The sequence below is a fragment of the Pithys albifrons genome, chromosome Z (genome assembly GCF_047495875.1).
Source record: "Pithys albifrons albifrons isolate INPA30051 chromosome Z, PitAlb_v1, whole genome shotgun sequence".
Taxonomy (NCBI): domain Eukaryota; kingdom Metazoa; phylum Chordata; class Aves; order Passeriformes; family Thamnophilidae; genus Pithys; species Pithys albifrons.
The window spans coordinates 10,355,405-10,376,446 of record NC_092497.1 but is presented as its reverse complement, the minus strand read 5'-3'; the positions used below and the strand labels follow the sequence as shown (position 1 = coordinate 10,376,446).

General features: G+C 43.5%; 1 protein-coding gene across 4 annotated transcripts in view; it reads right to left on the bottom strand.

Moving 5' to 3' along the window:
- Nucleotides 1-21,042, bottom strand: part of LOC139684996 (phospholipid-transporting ATPase ID-like) — a 92,516-nt gene that overhangs the window by 45,329 nt on the left and 26,145 nt on the right. For 2 of the 4 annotated variants that reach the window (XM_071581509.1, XM_071581508.1), the window contains exons 2-4: nucleotides 19,232-19,323; nucleotides 18,962-19,040; nucleotides 6,890-6,948 (exon numbers count right to left, since the gene is read on the bottom strand). In XM_071581509.1, coding sequence (XP_071437610.1) covers nucleotides 6,890-6,948; nucleotides 18,962-19,004 — 102 coding nt within the window. In that variant the 5' untranslated portion in view covers nucleotides 19,005-19,040; nucleotides 19,232-19,323. The remainder of the gene's footprint in view (nucleotides 1-6,889; nucleotides 6,949-18,961; nucleotides 19,041-19,231; nucleotides 19,324-21,042) is intronic. The other 2 variants (XM_071581510.1, XM_071581507.1) reach the window with 1 other exon arrangement.

Below are 21,042 nucleotides of genomic sequence, written 5' to 3'. Positions count from 1 at the left end.
ATCCACAGCTTCTCTGGGCAACCTGTGCCAGAGCCTCACCACCCTCACAGTAAAGATCTTTTTACTAATCCCTTATTAAAATGTCCTCTCTTTCAGTTTGAAGCCATTCCCCCTTGTCCTGTTACTACATGCTCTTGTAAAAAGTCCTCCTCCATAATTTTTGTAGCTCCCTTCTGTTTTTGGAAGGACAAAATCAGGTCAACCCTAAGCCTTCTCTTTTCCAGGAACAAGCACAGTTCTCTCAAGTATCATTTAAGTTTTCAGACAACACTACAGAGCTGTGTGCTTTGACAGCTCAGGCTCTTGGTTGACTACAGGGAAATCTCAGCTGGCCTCTGCTCTCAATCTTAGCCTACTCCGTGATGCTGAACACCACCCACACCCTGTTACCCTTCAGAGCTGTACCAGAATGTGACCCTGGGATGGGAGGGATGCTATGGGAACCTGCAGCACCACAGTGTCTTAAATAACCCATATGCAGCCATCATTTTATAAGCAATGCCTCTGTCTCACATTCCTCATGTTCTGCCCTCAGTGAGGGAGAATCCCCTAGGGAAAAAGTCATGGAGAGCTAAAATTGTTGTAACAGCAACTAGATATTGAGAGGCCTTACTGGACTTTCTGGTTTTCCTATAGATTTATAAAACAACAGCAAAGAAAAGCAGTTCCATGGCCTAAGCACAAAGATCGGAATGGGGAGCTTTACACTTACTCCCAGATTTTCCCTAGACTTGTGCTTTCCTGAGGGCAATCCCTGCATGCACCGGTGTCCTAAATGGAAAGGTTTTACTGTGGTTACCCACTGTCAGCCACAAGCCCTCCAGATGCGAAGCTTGACACCAGAGCAACATTGTCTGTGGGTGAGGGATTATTCTCATCTGCTCTTTTCAGGGGCTAGATTCACACCTCCTGGAGGTGTGACTCCACCAAAATGCTGTCCCTAAGAATAGAGCTCATCGCGCCACAGTTACACAAGTCCAGATCTAGCGGATGAGCTGTTGCTTTGGGGGTGTTTTCAGAAGCCCGCCTGTGACGTCCAACCACAGGCAAAACTCAGCAGATGGTTCCTACCTTTGTTCACTGAGCAACCAAATCATCTCCACACCATAAAACTCACTGGAAATAAGAGACACTGCCGCTATTGTGGCTAGATTACAGAGGGCTAAAGGGTATAGCAGGGCCTTAATGAACCTTAATGACCATCTGAATTTATGTCCCTGGCTCAGTGACATAATAGTTTCCAGCAGCTGGGCAACCCAGCCCAAAACAAGTTTTAGCAAAACTGGCACTTCCACAGGAGGTATTATGCCACAACATGTAGCCATTTCCCTGGGACCTGTGGAGCACAAGGTACAGACCAATGGAACAGATGAGACACAGAAACATCTTTCACAGATATTTTTATAAAGCACTGCAAGGAGGCAGTGAGAGCACAATTCCATGGCATTTTGTTGAGCTGCAGCAGTGCCACTGGAAAGCACGCAGTGCCAAAAGCAAAAGCTGTGAATGGGCTCATGATGATAGTTAACAAACTACTGTAACAGTGCATATGGTGCCACAGAGACTTTATTTTCACCGAGAGTACATAACAGTCAAATCAAATTAGTTTTAAACCTTCAAAGTTCACTGCCTGATTCCTGATGGTGGGCAGCAGCCCCAAACTCAAGAGAAGACTGAGAAAGGCCAACAGGATGTGATGGTGTTAATCTGGTCTCTATAAAGGTCCCTGTCAAAAAATAATCTACAAGGAGTAGAAGACTGGCCAAATACCAGAAATAAAAATATCTAACCAAACCACAATTCTCTTGTTTTCCTTTTTTGTTTCTTTTTTTCTTTTGTTTTTCTTTTTTAATTTTAACAGAAAAAAGATGGGAATATCTTCCATATCTAAACCCTCAACCCTCTCTTGGCAGTACTAATGAAATTAGTTCCAGGATCTTGTCACATCAGGTATTGCAGACAAATTTCTAGGAAATGTGGTCACTGGTTGTGTTTTCCTATGTTGTTCCTTCTGCCTGGTGTCATCTCACTCCATTACTGAGCAGTTAATCATCACTGTGGTGAGTGTCCTCTTCGTGGTGGTGCAAAGAGGGACACAGAGGTGGCAAGGCTTGATGACCTCATGTCATAACTCAGCACGAGACCCAGAGGTCCTGTCTCTTAGTCATTCCCTTTGACTACACTGCGTTGTCCTCTGGCTTGACTCAGTACCTGAAGCTGCTGCCTGGAGGGAAGCAGTAGAGAAGGGGGAAGACAGAGCACTGGTCAGTGGTGCAAAGGAGGCAAACTCCAAACCACCATACTCTATTCATTAGGGTCTCACACAACAAGACTCTCAACCAATATGGTAAGAGTTTTGTCTCTGAGGTTTAGTCTGATGAAAAGTGAAAGACTTGGTCCAAAGGAGTACATGGACTTCACTGAAGCTCACATCTGGCACAGCTCAACTTCAATGTGTTTCTCAGGGCCCTAATATGCCTTAAGGGCCTTGACCTCACCTGGTTCTCCATCCACAACATCAGGAGATCATTTAAGCCCAGACTTGAGCCTTCCATCCTCACCTAAGATACACTGTGGAAGATCCAGTCTCTAGACTGGTATCTGTTCTAGTTTCCCAGAGAGACATCCACCTGGATGGGCCTTGGACTTCTGGTACAGATTTGTCTTCAGCCCTGACTCTCATCACTCCTGCCTGGGCTCTCCAGGTGAGCCCAGACCTGGTTCATCACCTCACCTTGTCTGGGATGGTCACGATGTGCCCCATTACCAGCATCCTGCCCTGCCCCCCTGCAGCCAGATACTGCAGGACTGCACCCTGGACAGTGAGGGCTCTGCCTGAGCTGGGGTCATCTCCACTCCCAGCTTGCCCCTCTTGTAGGGCAGCCCTGCTCTGGCTGCTCCCTGTCAGTGCACCAGCTGGTCTTTAGAAGAATTCAGCTAACACCTGTTCAAATGCAGAAGGAGCAGAGCAGCTTCCTTCTGTACCTATTCCTTCCGGGGCTACTCAGACCAGTTTGCACTTGATCAGGCAACACTCCCTTTGGTCTTGAGCCTGAAGGACGCTGGGAAGCATTTGAAAGTTGAGACAGGAAGAGAGGACAGCTGGTGCCACCACCCTGACCACACTGATAAGGTCTTGATGATACTCACAGGCATCCTTCTGAGATCAAAGCACTCAAGCAGAGAAGGTGGAGCAGAGTCTGAACCCACTGCTGGAGTTCACTTCTCTCCTATTAAATTTCAAAGAGACGAGAACCCAGCTGCTGATCCAGCCTGGAGCAATGTGTATTGGCCATAGGAAGTTATTTACATCCCTCCTATTTCACTAGAGAGTTTATCAGGTGAGCAGAGAGAACAAAAGCAGAGTCCAAGAAGTGTTCTTGCTGCTGGTTCTGATGAAGTGTTTGACCCTGGATCCTGATCCAAGATGAAACTTGTCATTGACTCATAGGCCCTGCATTTCCTCTTGTACTGTCTGAAAGCCAATTTCAAAGTTGTTTTCGCAGCCCTTCATGACGTCCTGGTGCAGCTGTGCTAAATTCCAATGTGAAAGCGAAGAAATAAAAGGGAACTGGGATCAGAGCAAAAATTAAAAGCCTCCAGAAGAGATTTCCTTCTCCAGAATCTTGACAGAGAGACCATCATGGTGGACCCACATGGGCAGCCCCCTCTGTAGCTGTGTTGGGGATGGTGCAGACAGACTAAATTGAGTCAGATAAGAACCTTGATTAAAGCCCTTAAAACTTTCTGTACCACATCTGCCACCCTGCATTTTACTTTATTTACACATACAAACCTCTTACTGAATTCAGGATCTTTCTATCTGCACTGTGAACAAACAAGGGATTAGGACTTTACATTTTTACTCACCTATATTGAGTCCTTTTTTGTGCTGTTCCAAGTGCCTTTGCATGCCACTTATTCACACTTGGTTTCTGAGTCATTCCTAACTAATTTTGTGAGCTGGTGGGTAGTACACACCTTCACACTCACCCCTTTCAGTTAACTGCACAGCACTTTGTTTTGAATTTAGTTTTACTTTCTAACCCTCTTGCTCAGCTAAAGAGGGTCTGTGGCTGAAGGAGGGTGGCAGGGACACACTGCAATTTAGCATCTTGTGTGATTTCTGATGAGCTCTGGGAGGGAATTTGCCCTCTGAAGTTTTCTGCAAGTTCTAGTGTGATGGATCTGGACATGCCCTTACACGCATAGGCAGACATGGCTCTCCACGGTGCAGCATCAGGTTCCTGCAAAGCTGGTTTGAGCATATTCGTGAATCTTGCTTCATACCAGGAGGGCCAACTCCCAGCAGCTGCCAGAGCTGATGTCACACTCTACACACAATAAAGTTTTCCAGTCTTTATCAGCTCCTCTCTTCTCCCCTCTCAGATATCATGCAGTCTTTGCATCAGAAAGGGGCAAAATCCTACCAGGGATAGGGATATTCAGGGTCAACACACCCATCTCTGGTTGTACTTTCCCACTTCCCTGTTCTCACTGAGATTAAAGTAGGACAAAGTATCTCTGTACCTTTGATCTATGCCTACATAATAGAGACTCTCCTTTTAGCGAAAGGCTGAAACCTTCACAGCAGCTGGGACATGGAGTCCAGCTGCAGCAGTAAGGCAATACACAACACTTCAGATTGCATTTCCCTTTCTTTTTCCTTACTGGCCTTTACCAGCAACTGCCTCTCCCTAAAGAATCATTTACTGCCTCACCTCACTTTGTTACAAGAACCTGTTCTATAGGTTTTATGGCTAACGTGGTCTTAAGTTACCAAGTAAACTAAACCTCACTCTTGCAGTTTTCACTGTCTAAATACTTTGTAAGCTTTGTTATATTGGGTTTCCTTTGGATCTTGGTGGTCCTTTCTCCTTGGAGGACATCACAGTGCTTAGCAGTGCAACCCCAAGATGTTCAGACAAATCTGAAAATGATGAACAGGCCCAGATTTGACCTCTGCCTGGAACAGCTAACTTTCAGGAGCATGACACATATGTTTATGGGAGGGTACCAGGGGACTATCTCCCTTTTTGTCACCTCCAGATGCATCCAGCAATCTATAGCATCAGATTTGAAGTAACTTATGAGCAAGGTTAGACCTCTTCATACACCATAGGAATGCAGGGTTAATAAATTGTACTTCTGCCAGGATTTACTGGACATAAGCAGCCCAGGACAGGATATGTGTACAGTATACAGTACAGTTAGGGTAGTGCTTGCATCACCATCTGAGATCTGTTAGTCCATCACCATCCTCCACTTCATGGCTTGGCTCTTCTGGAGCAGTTTTCTGGATTTCCTAAGCCTCAGTCTGCACTGGACTTCAGAAATCACAAGCTGCAGCTAACTGAAATGAGGGGCTGGGCTACTGAAACTCACTGCCAAATTTTAACAGCTTATACTGAGCTAGCTTTTTGGCTGCCTTCACTTTAACACCTAATCATAGACTTATTGAAACTCTGAAGACTTCTTAAAGTCGTCTGCGTATTTGTGGTTATTTGCAAAACCTTGGGCATGTAAGCAATCAGCTGGGAAGCAGTGTCATGCAAAGTCACTTATATGAATGGCTTTTCACAGAAATAAGTTTGGAATCAGAAGACTTGTGTGTTCTCTCTACTTTGACTTCATTGCCCATCTCCCTCCTCCTTCCCGCCCCACCACTGCACACAGCAATGTTTCAATGGAAGATGACAAATCCCTATGTAGTGGCAACACCCACACCAGTATGCTATGGGCAGGTTCTGTGAAAACAAAGTACACTTTCCCAGTCTCAAATCACCAGTCTTGATAAGATATTCACACTGCATAGGCCTTTACATATATTAACTTCCATGTATTTCATACTCAGGACACATGCAGCAGCTCTGGTTCTTGGAATTCTCTAACTTGTGTTGTGTAGTTCATGGATGAAAAGTGGCCATTGAAAACCACCCAATTAATGTTGCCATTAGTCAAACCTGTTGGTAAGCCAGACTGTTGACCTCATGAGAAATTACAGTGTTCTAAAATGCTGAGTTTGTTCAGTTCTTACCAAGAAAATACTTGAGATGTTCCTAGACCAAAACATGAATCAAAAGAGCTCCTGAATGATTAATTTCACCACTGGAATTCAGATATTCAGAGGAGAAAAATGCACAAAACACATTTCATTATTAATTGGCAGCTGCAAACACTTTGAAAGAATGGAGCTTCAGGATGGCCTCATTGAGGGAATGACCCTGCAGCCAGGCAGGACAGGTCTAGTGGTTGAGCTAACCCTTCTCCTTGCACTGCATCAACAAATGGTCCACAAGCTGTGGCAATCAAGTTGCCCAAGGGACTCCTTGGCATATTAGCCTGGCAGACCCGGGTCACAGCCAGCCTGTGCCAAGGTGCTCCTCAGAGTCACAGATTTCATGGCACAATGTGAACCTAAGTAAACTGTTAAGGAGCTGGCAAAAAAACTGGCAGGAAGCCACAAGGGCCAGATTCAAAACCTTCCAGACAGAGAAAATTTCACTGAAAGAGCTGAGGAACTGACACATTTCCGTTCATGTTTTACTTTAAATGGAAGCACATTTCCACAGAAAACTTCTCCCGGGTTCCATTATTGAAAGGCCTTGGAGCCTGAATATTGCAAATGCTTTGACTCACAAATAATTTTCTAGAAGTGTGTAAAGTCACTGTGTCATGCTTTTCCAGGATCGGATCTCCTTTAACTGCCCATTTTGTAGCTGACTCAGCAGTGATCCATCTCTGAAGGTTCACCTGGCATGTGTTTGCCTGGTTTGCAGATTCATGGTTGGTGTGCAGCTCCCTTCACCCCCTTGAAACAAGACACGAAGCAGATGCAGCCACATCTGTGACTCCATCTGCATGAAACAACACACACTGGTTTACTTACAGCATATTCAAACTGCAGATTAAAATCCCGGTTGTTTGCTTGAAGTTGTCTCTCTTCCTCTGTGAAGAAGAGGAAACACATCAGACATGCTTGAGGGCAAGTGGAATCATTACAGATATGAATGAAGCGTAAGAAAATAAAAGCAGAGCTGCTAAAAGACAATGGCATTGCGAATCTGTGCCCCGTGCCAAGGGCCCCATGTCAGGGAACTGAAGAGGCTGGTGACACTGGTGAAGCAGCCCTGCAGACTGGTATCCTAGAATTCTAAAACTGTATCCCAAGTCTCCTCCACCCACAACTCACTGCAATGCCATTGCTGGCTTTACAGACTGTTCAGTTTCTCCTGGGTAAGAAATGCCACTTAACTAGTGGTGCTCACTATTCCTGTCCTGCTCAATCTCTTTCCCCTGAAGTCTCTGGAGCTGTTACTATCAGCCTACTGTTGGTGCCCTTCCTCCAATACAAGTGTATGTCTGAGCATCATCCCACAGCTGGGACATGACCACCACAGCTATCATGAAATCAAAACCTACTGGAAGGGATAGTAAAGGTCATTACATCTACCCTTTACCTGAAGGCAGGATCTCACCTGTCACTCCCAATGAAAGTCACAAGAAAGCTCCAGTGATGGCTGTTTTTCAAACTACCTATTCCAGGACTGCAGTTTCCTTCCCTTAAGGGAGAATTTTTCCTGCATTCCTATCTAACATAAAATTAATTCAATTTAAGGAAATTTTATCTTTTCCTGGGATGGTCAAAGGTGCTTATCTGATTCCCCTCAGTTCCTTGTGCTACTTGCCAAGGATGCAAAGTGCAGTCAGTCAAAGGAGGGGATTGTCCCTCTCTACTCTGCACTGGTGCACCTCACTGGAGTCCTGTGTGCAGTTTTGGGCACCATAGTATAAAAAAGGTGTAAAATTATTCAAAAGAGTCTAAAGGAGAGCCATGAAGATGGTGAAGGGCCTTGAGGGGAAATCATATGAAAAACAGCTGAGGTCACTTGATTTGTTCAGCCTGGAGAAGAGACTAAGGGGAGATCTCACAGCAGCCTACAGCTTCCTCATGAGGGGAAGCAGAGGGCAGGATGTTGATCTCCTCTTCCTGGTGGCCAGTGATTAGACCCAAGGGAACAGGGTGAAGTTGTGTCAGGAGCAGTTTAGGCTGCATATTAGGAGAAGGTTCTTTGCCCAGAGAGTGGTCGGGCACTGGAACAGGCTCCCCAGGGAAGTGGTCACAGCACCAAGCTTGTCAGAGTTCAAGAACGGTTTGGACAATGCTGCCAAACATGTGGTGTGATTTTTGAGACTGTCCGGTGCAGGGGTTCTGTGATTCTGTGATTCTCAGTTCACTATGTACTTAGGGCTGTTAGGTCTTACTGTAGTCTTCCTAAGGGTAAGCAACTCCAGTCTCTTCAGTTACTTCTTGTGTAAATCTGTCAGCAGTAGCATCACTCTTGCTGTTTTCCAGTGGGCTTCCCAACTAGTTCACCCACTCTGGATGCATAGTGGTCAAAATGGGACACAGTCTGCAGATGGGGCCTTACCAAAGCTGACCAGAGCACAAGGAACACTCCACTTACCTAGCAGACAATGCATATTATATGTCAGAATTCACCTACAAGTAATTTAAAGTAGTATCTTTATGCATCACCAGCATGAAGAGGCTTTTCAGAATATGATCCATTTGGCAGATCCTTTCTGGCAGAGCCAATGCCTCATCAGGCAACGCAAATCTTTCACTTGTCCTTGCTGAACTGCATCCAAATTCTTTCAGACTATTTCTCCAACTAGTCAATTCTAATCCTATCTTTCAGTGTGCTTGTAGCTCCTGCCAGTGTGGTGCCATTTGCAGATGTACTAAGTGTGTTCTTTATCCTGTCAGCCGAGATGTAGAAGTAAATATTGAATACTAGGCTCAGGATGGGATATATTCCTGATGGATCTCTCAAGTTTCATAATCAGTCGTCAATATCTATTGTAAGTGCCTTTTTTTCTGAAAAATCTGGCACTCACCGTACTGTTATTTTATATCAAGCATGTATCTCTGGTTTACTTGTAAAATTGCCACAAGTGACACTCAAGATATATGGCAGCTATCTAAGGCTTTTTGAATAGCCCTCTGGCTACCACTAAAACAGAATTAATTTTGGTTTGATGCAGTTTTTTAAGACTGCTGACTGTTAATCATCTCTTCCCCATACACACACTTTTAGTTACTTTGAAGTGGTTTGTTGGATTGTTTCAACCTTTACTCAAGTGAAGCCAATACATCTATAATTGCTCAACTTCTCTTTTTCTCCTCTTTCAAGATAGATGCCATGCTTGCTCTCTTTCCAGTCTCCCGAACTTTGCCTGCCTGTGCACCAGAAACTCTCAAAGACAGCACCGCTCCAGGGCATACTTTACCTTACACAGCCAACCCTTCTCTTTCTGCTCTGGCCCAAAACCTCCCCCCTTCTCCTCTATTTCTGAAAACTATTATGTTAGATGTCTAAAGTGAAAAAAAAAAAAGAAAAAAAGAAAAAAAATACCCAAACCACAGTAAAACCTCTCTGATTTCTTAGATTCATTTGCAAGGTTTTTTTGCACTGAGCAGCAGATATAAACTGTCTTTGATCCCTCTATTACTAGAAGGGTTACAGAACCCGAGAGACCCCAACTCTTACTGAACAACTTTTATTGCCCTTTATGTCCTTGATAGTCTTTTCTCACTTTGAGCCTTTGCTACACTGTTTGTCCTGGATAAAACAAGCTGTTCTGCACCTACTAGAGGAATCCTTCCTCTGCTTGAAGCAAATGAGGGGCTTGTAATTTTGCCATTTCACTCATCCTTCTTAGCCTTTCCCTTATACATGTGCCCTTAATATCTAATAATAACACATGTTCTTAATATCAATTAAGGTGCCCCCAATATCAATTATTTAAGAAAATGACAGCTCTTATTCTCCCTCCACCCAGAATTCCTTCCCATGAGATCTCAGTTACTAGTTCATCATATTTACTGAGAATTTCTTTCTTGAAGTCATTTTTAAACAATTTGGTATTGTCACTTTTTCCTAAGTATCATCCCATCATTTCATAATTATTCCTGTTTACACTCCCTTCTGCTTTCACAGGACCAGCCAGCTCCTCCCACTGCCTTTTGGAGGGAACCAGTTTTGGAGCAACCTCCCTAGCTCCAAAAAAACTACCTACCTCTGCACCAAAACTCTGTCAGCTGAACAAGTCGTGTTTCTCTTTACTCCTCTCCAACTCTGCCTCTGCATAGATAGAATTCCATTTGCCACTATGCACTGACTCTCAGAAAACTGTATTTTTTTCACAGAAGACTGCCCCTCTAGGTTTGCTATGGCTGTGTTATTACCCTTGTAGCATTACTCAGAGATCTGCAATTTGTTCATCTCTTTCTTCATGCTGCATCTCAGACCATGCGGTCATACAAGGAAAACCTCTGTTAACCTTACAGAATTACCTTTATTATTTTCTATTAATATTCCAGCCTCGTGAGTTATCACAGCACGTGTCTGTTACGCCTATTAAGTGATGCATTAAGACATCTAGTTCATCCTGTTTGTTCACTCTTGCATCAGTGTCTAAGCTGTTCAGTCCATTGAACTACTGTCCTTCCTCCTTTCTCTCCAATGACTCTATAAAGAACACAGCATCGTTAATTTTTAAGCCCTTTTTCAGATCACCATTTTTTGGTCTCTGTCTGTGAGCTGCTTTTATCAAGCCCTCTAATTACTAATGTAAAGCTATGTTAGCAAGGAAATGTGCTTTCCCCCTTCCTCCTCAGGCACATCCAGCTGTGTCAGTCATTTTTGAATTAGCGCCCATCTGCCCCAACTGGGTGATTCAGACCAGCCACAGAGGCTTCATTCGAGACCCTCAAAGTGCTTAATCCTTCACTGCTTTCCTTGGAAACATTCTTCTCATCCTTCACAATAGGGAGAACAATGTAACAAGAGATCAGAGTGACTTATCTGGTGCCCCAGAGGAAAACTGGAGAGCTCAAGAGGCCCAGACTCGCTGGGCTTCAACTATTGTGTTATGTGCTCCTTCAGGAATTTTCCCTAGAGCAACCAGTATAATCAAAGCCACGAAAGATAAAGCTATTTGTTAAAAACAGAACTTCCTAACACTCCTGTGTTTCCTGCCATACAGTAAGTGATACTCTTATCCCTTCCCCAGGGGCTCCCAGTCTAGTCCTGGAAGAAACGTCACAGAAAAGATAAATGGCATTAATGTAAATAGGAACAGATGACAAAACTTGAGAGCCTGTTGGGCTACATAGCAGAGCCTAAGTGTCACATGGAGGCTTCTAAGGCTTTGCACACAGAAACAGAAATCAAGGTTTTGCAGGTAACAGCAGGACGTGCCCAGAGCTCCTCTGCTCTTCCCAGGGCTTGCTGGGGAAGTGAGGAGCCACCCCCTTCCTCAGGTTGCCCCCAGGGTGTTTGTAGCCAGGGCAGAGGCACTTAACACATGAATTTGAATTCAAGAGTCTCAAATGCTGCTAGAAAGAAGCTGACACATGGGTGTACTCCAGTGAGGAATGGAGCCTGGCTTCTCAGCACAGTGAGAGATGCACTCTCCAAATGGCTCTTATTTGAGACACACACATGGCTGCAAATGGCTCAGGGATGGCACAGAAACATGAAGGAAGGGGACTTGAAATAGAACAGAAATTAAAATCAAGGTACTGCATTCTGATGCCTGATCATGTGGTACCTAAGGCCAGGGTTTTTATGATAACCCATTTTTGAGGGCCCCAGATAACTCTGAAACTGGGTCAAAACTGAATGGAGCCTCTGGCTGCTATAGCTATCCCTCCCTCTCAGAGTCAGTGTCCTTAAAGGCCAAAATATGAGTCTAATTTCCAGTGATGAGAATTTAATTCTTCCTACTGGGTAACAGCCAATACCTTTGGCTAAATGAAGAAAAACCACAATAAATTGCGCAGGGAGCCTCATCCAACAGCATCAACTAAGAGAACTTTCTGTCCTCTGGCTACACCAAAGGAGTACCACTGACCACACACACAGAGCAACACTGCCTCAGTGGGCTCATTTTTACCAGTTGTAGACTATGAGGTCCTACTGCTGTGCCTCCAAAGCCATCAGTTGTCAACAGTCATAGACCATGCAACTCCTATTTGTTTCTAGAACAGTTTGGACAGAAATGAAGCCTCTTGGACAATCATAATAAACAAAAAAGTTTATTAGGGAAAGTCAAGCATTACAGCAGCTTTGCCTGGTAACCATAACTAAGGGGTTTTTGGCTGTAGATCCAAGCACACATGTCTTATCATGCCCTGTTGATTCTGAAAGCAATGAGGAAAAAGGGAGGGGAAAAGCTGTAGAGATATCAGATGAGAAATTTTTTATTTCTTGAAACTTTTTTGTATCTCTAAGCAACTCAAATGTTCTGCTTTTGCAAACTGCATTCACTGGAAAGAAGGAATGGTATTTGTACTCCAAGTTATCATTTCACTGCCACTGAAAACTATTTTAAATTATTCATCAGTGGAAACTCAGCGTACATAAATATGGCTTAGTGCCCAGTTCTTGGTCTAGCCACTGAGACCAAGTCACTGGGAAAGTGCTTGTTTTCTCAGGCACTCAGTTTTAGGAGCTAAACCACAGAATAACATCTGTATTTAATAAAATTAAACACATGCCAAAAATCAGCTATAAATGTAACTGGCCAGCCCACCAGCCTTCTTCATTTAGGACTGCTGCACGGAAAAGTCCTGCAAAAGATTAGACTCAAGTTCTGGTCAGACAGTCTAGAAATTTGTTTCTGGTTTATGTTAAGAAGCATGTGCCAAGAGTAATGCTTTCAACAGCATATTGGAAAAGTTTTGTAGATATTGGGTCTTGAGGCTTCAAGAAATGCGATGTTAAGATCTGCTTGGTTTTGCCAAGTCCTATACAAACTAGGCACTGATACCTCATGCGCAAAATGAACACAGCCCAATTAGGGAAGCGCCTGCGTAACTAACCCTGACAACAGAACAGAGACAACATAAATTCTGTAAAAATAATCTCTACTCCACCCTTTAAACAAGTGACCTCAAGAGCAAAAACTCTTCCCTGGACTAGCTACAAAGAGTGACATCCAGGAGATGGTCTCATCTTCCCAGAATCCCACACAGCATGGTTCTTAGGAAAGCTATTACCCTTACCAAGCTGTGAAAGCTGTAACACAGTTACTCTGATCCTAAAGGCCCATAACTGACCCTTCTCACACTGTAACTCAGATCTCTCCTGCGACAGGCTATAAGCAGTCTCCGAAGACCTCCACCAGTCATACTTCTCATGATTGTGCTTCCTGCCACCTCCTCCTGTCCCACCTCTCTTCTGCTTTTGTTGTCCCTACTTTTGGGCACAACATCATTGCTGTGTAACCCAGCTTTTGGTACTATCTCTCAGCAATGGCACAAGTGCCACCTCGCACCCAAGACCCAGGAGATCACATGTCTCTTTGCAGTCAGAGAAATCCTAGCTCTGTCTTCTGGTCTTTGCTGGACTGTTCCTTCACATACACAAGTGACTGAAACCTGTCATGATGAGTCAGTACCTCTATCCTCTTCTCAAAAAACAGAGAACTACAGGGTCCATTCAAAGGCAACTCCATGGCAGAGGGCAAATCATTACATACTACGTTAGGCAACTAAAATCTTTTCTCCTAGGGAGGCTATTATACCAACAACAGCCAAAATTATACCAATAGCAGCCAAAATTTTCATGCACCTTAAAATAATAACTGCCATTTTTGCAATTCTGAGAGATGAAAGAATCATCCAAAAAGTGCCTTGATTTGCAGGTGCTGTATCTGGGTAAAGTCCCTGCCGTTGTGTTGAAGAGAATGGGATGATTTCTTATAGCATGGATACCACAGGATTTCACATTCATAACACAGCAGTGCCTTCCTGGGATCAGAGCTGAAACAAGTGAACTCTATCCAAAACAATAGCCAGGGATCTTTACCCAAGAAGCTCAGCATTGGATATGGATCAGAGGATACATCAGTGAAAGTAAGAGCCAAATGACAGGTCTGAGGGTCGTGATGTTTAAATATCTATATTTCACAGCCAGGCTGGGACACAGACATTTGTTGAACCCTCATTACCTGAGTGTCAACCCAATGTTGTAACCTGACCAGTGCCAGCATGCCTGCTGCTCTGCAGCATGAAACCAAAGCCCATTCCTGCCCTGAACTGCAGCCAGAGCCTGGAAGGGTTCAGTGAGCGTGGCTGGGGCAGAAGAAGCTGTGAGAACCCGGTGGGATGGAAATGGAGAGAGGAAGGTCAGAGCCAAGCCCAGCTCGGAGCAGGAACATGGCCAGCTGCCTGGCAAACAAACATGTCTTTTATTATTGACTCAAAGGAGGGGCTCTCCAGGGCTCCACACTACAAACCCACACATTCTTAATGTGTAGATGGTCCCTCTTCTGTGGAGAGTCTCTGGCTGCTGTGGCTAAAGAGGATTTATGCTTGCAATCACATGCGTTTTCATCTCTAAAAACCTGCGGCAAGAGTTTACAGAGAAATCACCATCAATGAGTTTAGCCCTATTCCCTTCTGCCTGTTCCTCCATTATTAAATAAATATAGTTATTATGTCCTTTTGCCTCAAAAAACCCAAGAATCCTCCTTCCTCCTGAAGAAATGAAATGCAAGAAATATGCTTTGGGGTCACAGGCTGTGTCTTTGGTCATTGGTACTGAGCTCAGCCTCCTGCTAAGCATCAAACACCACATGTACTGGAATTTCTCACACAGGTAGAACATTTCGTATGTCCTTAGTATTAAAGCAAAATTATATTTTTGCTAGCATTACTAACAGAGGGTCCACTTAGGAGATGTACTGACACACCTCCATTTTCACAGAGCAGATAAAAGGTCTGAAATAAAAAACCCTGAGGGTGAACTGGAAATATTTCCACCCCAAGTCTAGTAAATTTTTAATATGAACATTAAGTTGTGTCAGATCCTGCCCTTTTCTAAAAGCAGCACTTTATATAACCACCATAAGGAGAGAGAAAACAAGAAGAGAGAGCTCCAAAAGGAAGCCTCAGATTTGCCCAGCATATACAACACTCACAGTCAAACAGCACTCTGGGGACACATGCCTGGAAGAACTGCTAGAGGAACTTAAAGAAGAAAATTTTCCTATTTAGGTTTTTCTAGGATGGGACAGAGGCTGCCTCATCTCTTCCTTTCCCTATGTCCCACAATAACACCAGTTCTGGTTGTCCTTTCCTTCTCGCTCCTGGCAATGTCTCACCCACCTGCCCTGGCTCTGGGCAGAGGTGGGGACTCATCATGTCTCAGAAACGCCTGGCAACAGATTATTTCTCAAGAAGAATCTGCATCTTTTCATGTTTGTTTCAGTCCACTCTAGAACAAAAGTATGCATTTTTACAAATATATTAGCAGCAGAAATTTTCTTCATTTTGGAAAAGTTTAATTTTTTTTCTTCCAAATTTGGTTTAAAATTTTATATCACTTTGTATCCTGGTTTTATTTGTATCAGTAGTTCACCATATTTTGATTAATAATCAGCAAGCCAAAAAAAGCAGCTAAAATAGTATTTTATTTTAAAAACTAGTCGTGACTGGCTGGCACATATCATTTCCTTTACTAGAAAACACTATCTCCTAGACATGCTGGTAATGCCACAGCTTGACACAATGGCACATGTTGTTAATAACAGGGATACACAGTGAGAGGAAGTGATGCAAAAAAAATCATAAAAATAAATACAGCTCTGAAAGAAACTTTAAGAAGTTTTCCAATTCACAGTTATTTTTCTCATGAGAAATCGTGTAAAAATAAATATATTTTTCATACTCAATGTCTATTGTGGAGAGACATTTCCTATCATATCAGAATGGGAATCCCAGAAGGCAGCTGAGCTCGATGTTCTGTAGGGCCAGTCACGGGCTGTCTTCTCCATGAGTTGCCAAGCTCTCTGCCCAGAGCCTGACAGCCTTGGAGAGCAGGCTGTCCCTAGGAGCAAGAAGGAAAACTCAGTACAGCTTTCCAAAAGCCCTAACTCAATTTATAACCTTCCTCTTCCTCTCACAGTGCCCCTAGGCTGGGCTTATGGAGATGAAACTGCAGCAATTATTGCTCTTCCATCTTCATAAGCACACACCTTGGCTTGTCAATGATGTTATTCCTGTGTACGAGTTCCCCCCTGGTCCCTATTTCCATTTGTTTCATAGACAATACCTGACCAACCTCATCCAGTTCTGAGTTAAACTGCCATGGATGAAGCCAGTGAGGAGAGACATTCCACATTTATCAGCCATCTCCCACTTTCCACACCCCCAGTGAACCAAAAGTATTCCACTTCTTCTCTGTTTCACCCAAGTTCATTGTAGCTTAAACCTCAGTGTAAAAGATCTCGGGCATCTTTTCCACAGAAACATCACTGCTGCTTATCTAAGAGGTGTACTTCCCTGCTTCTTCCTGGAAGAGCTTCACCAGGGTCATCCAGAACTGGTTTTCTCCAGGTGTCTTTTTGTGTCTGACATGAGCTGAGTTTTAGTTACATCCCTCATTACTTCTATTAAGAATAAAAAACTATTAAAACCTGACTCTATCTCCAAGGAATTTAGACCATGTGACCTGTCTTCTGAAACTGTACCTATCCAATTTTCCCTGCATCTCAGCTCATGTGGGAACTACATCTTGCTGACGAGAAACACTGGTTCTCATGGGAGCAATCCTGGCCCCAAGTTTAGTTGCTGATGCCTGAGATAATCCATTCTCTCCCATGAAAGTCATATTGTGAACATGACTCTTTAAACATCATCCATCTTTGGTTTTGGAACAGAAATTTGGTCCGTGAGCAGTATTGTCCCTCTGAAAAGAGCATATAAGATATTCCCTGCAGAAAAGCCTTGCCTGCTCTCAGGCAGCAAAGTCCTTTGGACTTCTGCAAACACAAAGGTTTATAAACTATTGGATTAAAATAGCATTTCAATGCTGGCATTTACTCCAGTGAAGTATTTGCACCGAGCGATCATAGCCCTTTGAGCTTTTGGGAAGCAAGGCAAAATAATTAAAAATAAAAGGGGAGGAGAAAAAAACTCTTTTAGCTTCCTGTTACAGAAGCTCCTCACTTCCTGATCACCCCTTTTTCCTTATCCTTATCTAAACTTCCTCCAGTTTGAGTTCATTGGTTTTGAACTAGTGATCAAATATGAAAATAAATTATTTTTCCCTATAAAATGTGGGGTTTATATCTAGAAAGATACGAGTTTCTTGAACACTTGGTTGAAGGGGTGGGTTGAATATTTCTCTGCTAAAACATATACAAAGCACAAAACTTTCCGAATATAGCCAACAAAATCTTTCTGATAATCAGAACAGCTAATGCTTTACAAGTGGGGATGCCCTAAGTGGACAGTGGCTCACAGACAAACCTGTGCTCTCTGATCTGCAAAGCCAAGATGGGAAGAAGAGAGCTGGGGCAGGCAGAGACCCTTCCCTGGAAGGAATCACAACTTCTTCTCCTGGGACTATCAGAACAGCAAACGGATGCCCCTGTCTTAACACCAGGGCTCAGAATTTGCCCTGTGCCAGGAAGGGGAAATAGCAGCACAATTGTAAAAATAAACCCCTGGGAAAAAAGCTATTCAGTCTTCTGAGCTCAGAGAGGTTGGAAAATAATTTCATATCAAAACACGAGTAGGGCAATAATCTCTGCATTCATCAAATACAGGGAGGAACACCCTGAAAGGAAAGGCTTGAGACTTTCCCTCTTCACCATCTCTGCAGATCTGGATCCCTGACCAGAGACTCCACATTGAGCCTGGGGAAAAAGTGGTAAGTCTTAAGACTTGGTTCGCTGGCTCCTGCTGCAAAGCCTGATGGAAGATGCATCCTAAGAGGCTGTACAGAGATAAGTTAGCAGCCCTCCTACAGGACTTCTTCCAAAAATTCATCTCTTCAGGGATTTCTGCTGTGAAGTCTGGTGAGAATCGTGATGCAGAGGATGGTTGCTGACTACTTTCACATGCATTTATTTGGATGCCACATGGCGCTCACATGAAGGAATTAAAAAGGATTCTCCTCCACAGTTAGTGTTGCCCTAAACAGCTTTTTGGGTGACCTCAGAGTACATCTCTGCAATTTGCCCTTCTTCCTGCATCTCATTGAAGGGAATATCTGGGCCATTGCCATCATAAGAGAGAAATACACAGTTGTTTAGATTGGAAAAGACCTCCAAGATCAGCAAATCCAACCATTAACTCAGCACTGCCAACTCCACTATTAAAACATCACTGAGTGCCAAATCTATACCTTTTAGTACCTCCAGGGACAGACTCCACCACTCTCATGGGTAGCCTGTTCCAGTGCTTGACAACCCTTTCTGTGAAGAAATTTTTCCCATATATCCAATCTAAACTTGTGGTGCATCTTGACGCCATTTCCTCTCACCCTGTCACTTGTTAGCTGGGAGAAGAGACTGACCCACACCTCACTACAACTTCCTTTCCAGGCTGTTGTAGAGAGCAATAAGGTTCCCTCTGAGTCTTCTTTTCTCCAACCTAAACACCCCCAGCTTAATCAGCTGTTCCTTTTAAGGCTTGTGTTCCAGACCCTTCACCAGCCCTCCTCAAGTCCATTCCAGCACCTCAATGTCTTTCTTGCTGTGAGGGGCTTAAAACTGAAGACAGAATTTGAGGATTAGTGGTACATTTCATCACCAAAAGACTGCATCAGACCACTGCACTGTGCACTGCTCCTTCACCCTCTCCCACAAAGAAGATTCTTGTAAGAAACCAGCAAAAATCAACTTCCCCAAGGCAATCACATGCCACAATGGGCGTACAAACTTAGCAGCCTGTTCTGTTGCAGAAGTGCCCCCATTCACTGGCACTTCTTCTTCCAAGGCAGTACAAAATGAAGGAAAAAGAAAGAAAGTGTGTCTACTGCCACCTGCTCTACAGGTGCATGATATGCTTCCAAACACAATCTCAAGGACTCACACATGTGCTGTGTTTACATTTCTTACTTTGTCACCCATGAAAATAGCATTACCAGACTATACTCACCTTTCAATTTCTTCTTCCCAAATTTTAATCCAAATAGAGACATCCCAAAACTTTATTTTAGTCCAACTCCATGGAATTTCTGCAAGAGAAAAGAGAAGGCAACTCACTATACATACTGCAGCATGTACATGTAATTCTGTGTCCATAAAATGGGAGAAACAAACTCCTAAGCAACATGAACAACAGCTACAGTTTATCATTTAGGATGTTTTAAAACGAAAAACAATCTTAGGTTTACAGGTTGCACAACATCAGTGTGGGCTGCCTTACCTTGGACATGTTGATCAATTCATCTTCTGACATGGCACAAAGAAGAGGCTGGTGGAGGAGAGACTGAAAAGGACATTCCCACTACACTGGTGCTATATGAAAAGGAGAAAAAGCAGTGCATTTGTACTTAAGGTACAGAGGAATTGTGTGACTATCCAGAGCAAGACCAGCCTCCCTGAAGAGGAGGAAACAACGGGAAGCACTGGTTTCCTGTACATCCGCCTGTGTTCCACATGTGCTGGCTCACATTGTTGCCCACTGCTCTTCACCCTCTCTGTTGGGGTGGACTAGAATAAAATTTCTCCCCCTTTGGCTGCAAACTACCTGGACCAGAAGCCTAATGCTAGTCACTAGAAATTTAAGGTACTGAATATATCTTGATAGGCAGAGAAATTGAGCATTAAAAAAAACCCACATCAAAATCTCTTGGTAAATAAACTTTCAGTGTTCCAATCATCACACAAGTTTATTTAAAGGACTTGAAGGTGATATTGGTGCTGACAGCCTAGAGGATATGTGAACATAAGGAAAGCCAGCATTGCTTGGATGCCTGGCTGACCAGGAGCCTCAATCAACAGGAACACCATGCCAGTTGCTTGAGCAGTCAGTGAGCCAAGCTGAGACATTTGAGGGAGTCACATGATACCCAGAACAAGTTTTCTACGTGTCAGAATGTAGTTTTTGCACTTTATCCTATGCATTCTGTGCAGACTAATGGCTCCTAAGGTAGAGCAAATATATCATATATTGGGAACATGAACACATGAGTACAGCCTATGCCACTGCTCAAATACAAGCCTGATAAAACAGCTCCAGTGCAAGACTAGGCTTCACATCTTTCCAGAAAATAGAGGTAAACTTTAAAGAAGACTCTAATCCTTGCATAGGTCAAACATCTGCACAGATCTCTGCTTCATATGCTAAAAAAAGCTGTATTTAGCAGTTGCAATTCAGTGAGTCTGAGATAAGGCAAACAGTAGCAGGTAAGCTTCATCTAGCCAGCTAAGTGCTGCGCACCCTGGGACAGTACTCCCTGACACTCACTGTGGGGTTTGGGAGCCCTTCTGTGCCCACTCTGCTTGGAATAGATTCTTTTTCTATATACTTGTCCAATTGTTTCTTCTTGCCACGACAAATGCTTTGGCAACACCTCTCCCAAAAATTTCTCTGCCCATGGAACAGAGATCACGTAAAGTTACAATACACAATGTCACAACCTAAAGCTTTCTCGACCCTGCTGACCAAACTTACTTTCCATCCCTGACCTCAGTCTATTGTTAACAACATATTTCTCTCATGGTTCAGAATTACTATTATGTCTTACAAAACTAGGATGGAGACCTTCCCCTAAGATGGTGGGAGAAATGAGACATCACCCACACACGCAGAGGTAAAGACCTCAGAATTCCTAAAGCACCAGGAGCCACAGATCTGATAATCACTGTCCCTGGCAGCACAAGGATGCAAAAGGTTGACAGATTGTAATCATAATATTGACGATTACATGATCCATATGAACTCTGCATTTCTCTGTATTTACCAAACATCTTAGAAAAATGATAATCACTGTTCAGTGGCAGCATAAGGATGAAAAATGTTGACTGGTTCTAATCATCATACTGATGATTATATGATCCATATGAACTCTAGATCTTGCTGTATTTGCCAAACACTTTAGAAAAACAATCCCCAGCAACCAAACCTCTCCCAGCTGCGAACAGAATTGACAAGGCATTTAATTTCAGCAGAGGGGAGAAAAGGATGTTTATATTTATAGGGGACCAGAGAAGAGTGTGGCTATAAGCCTTCTT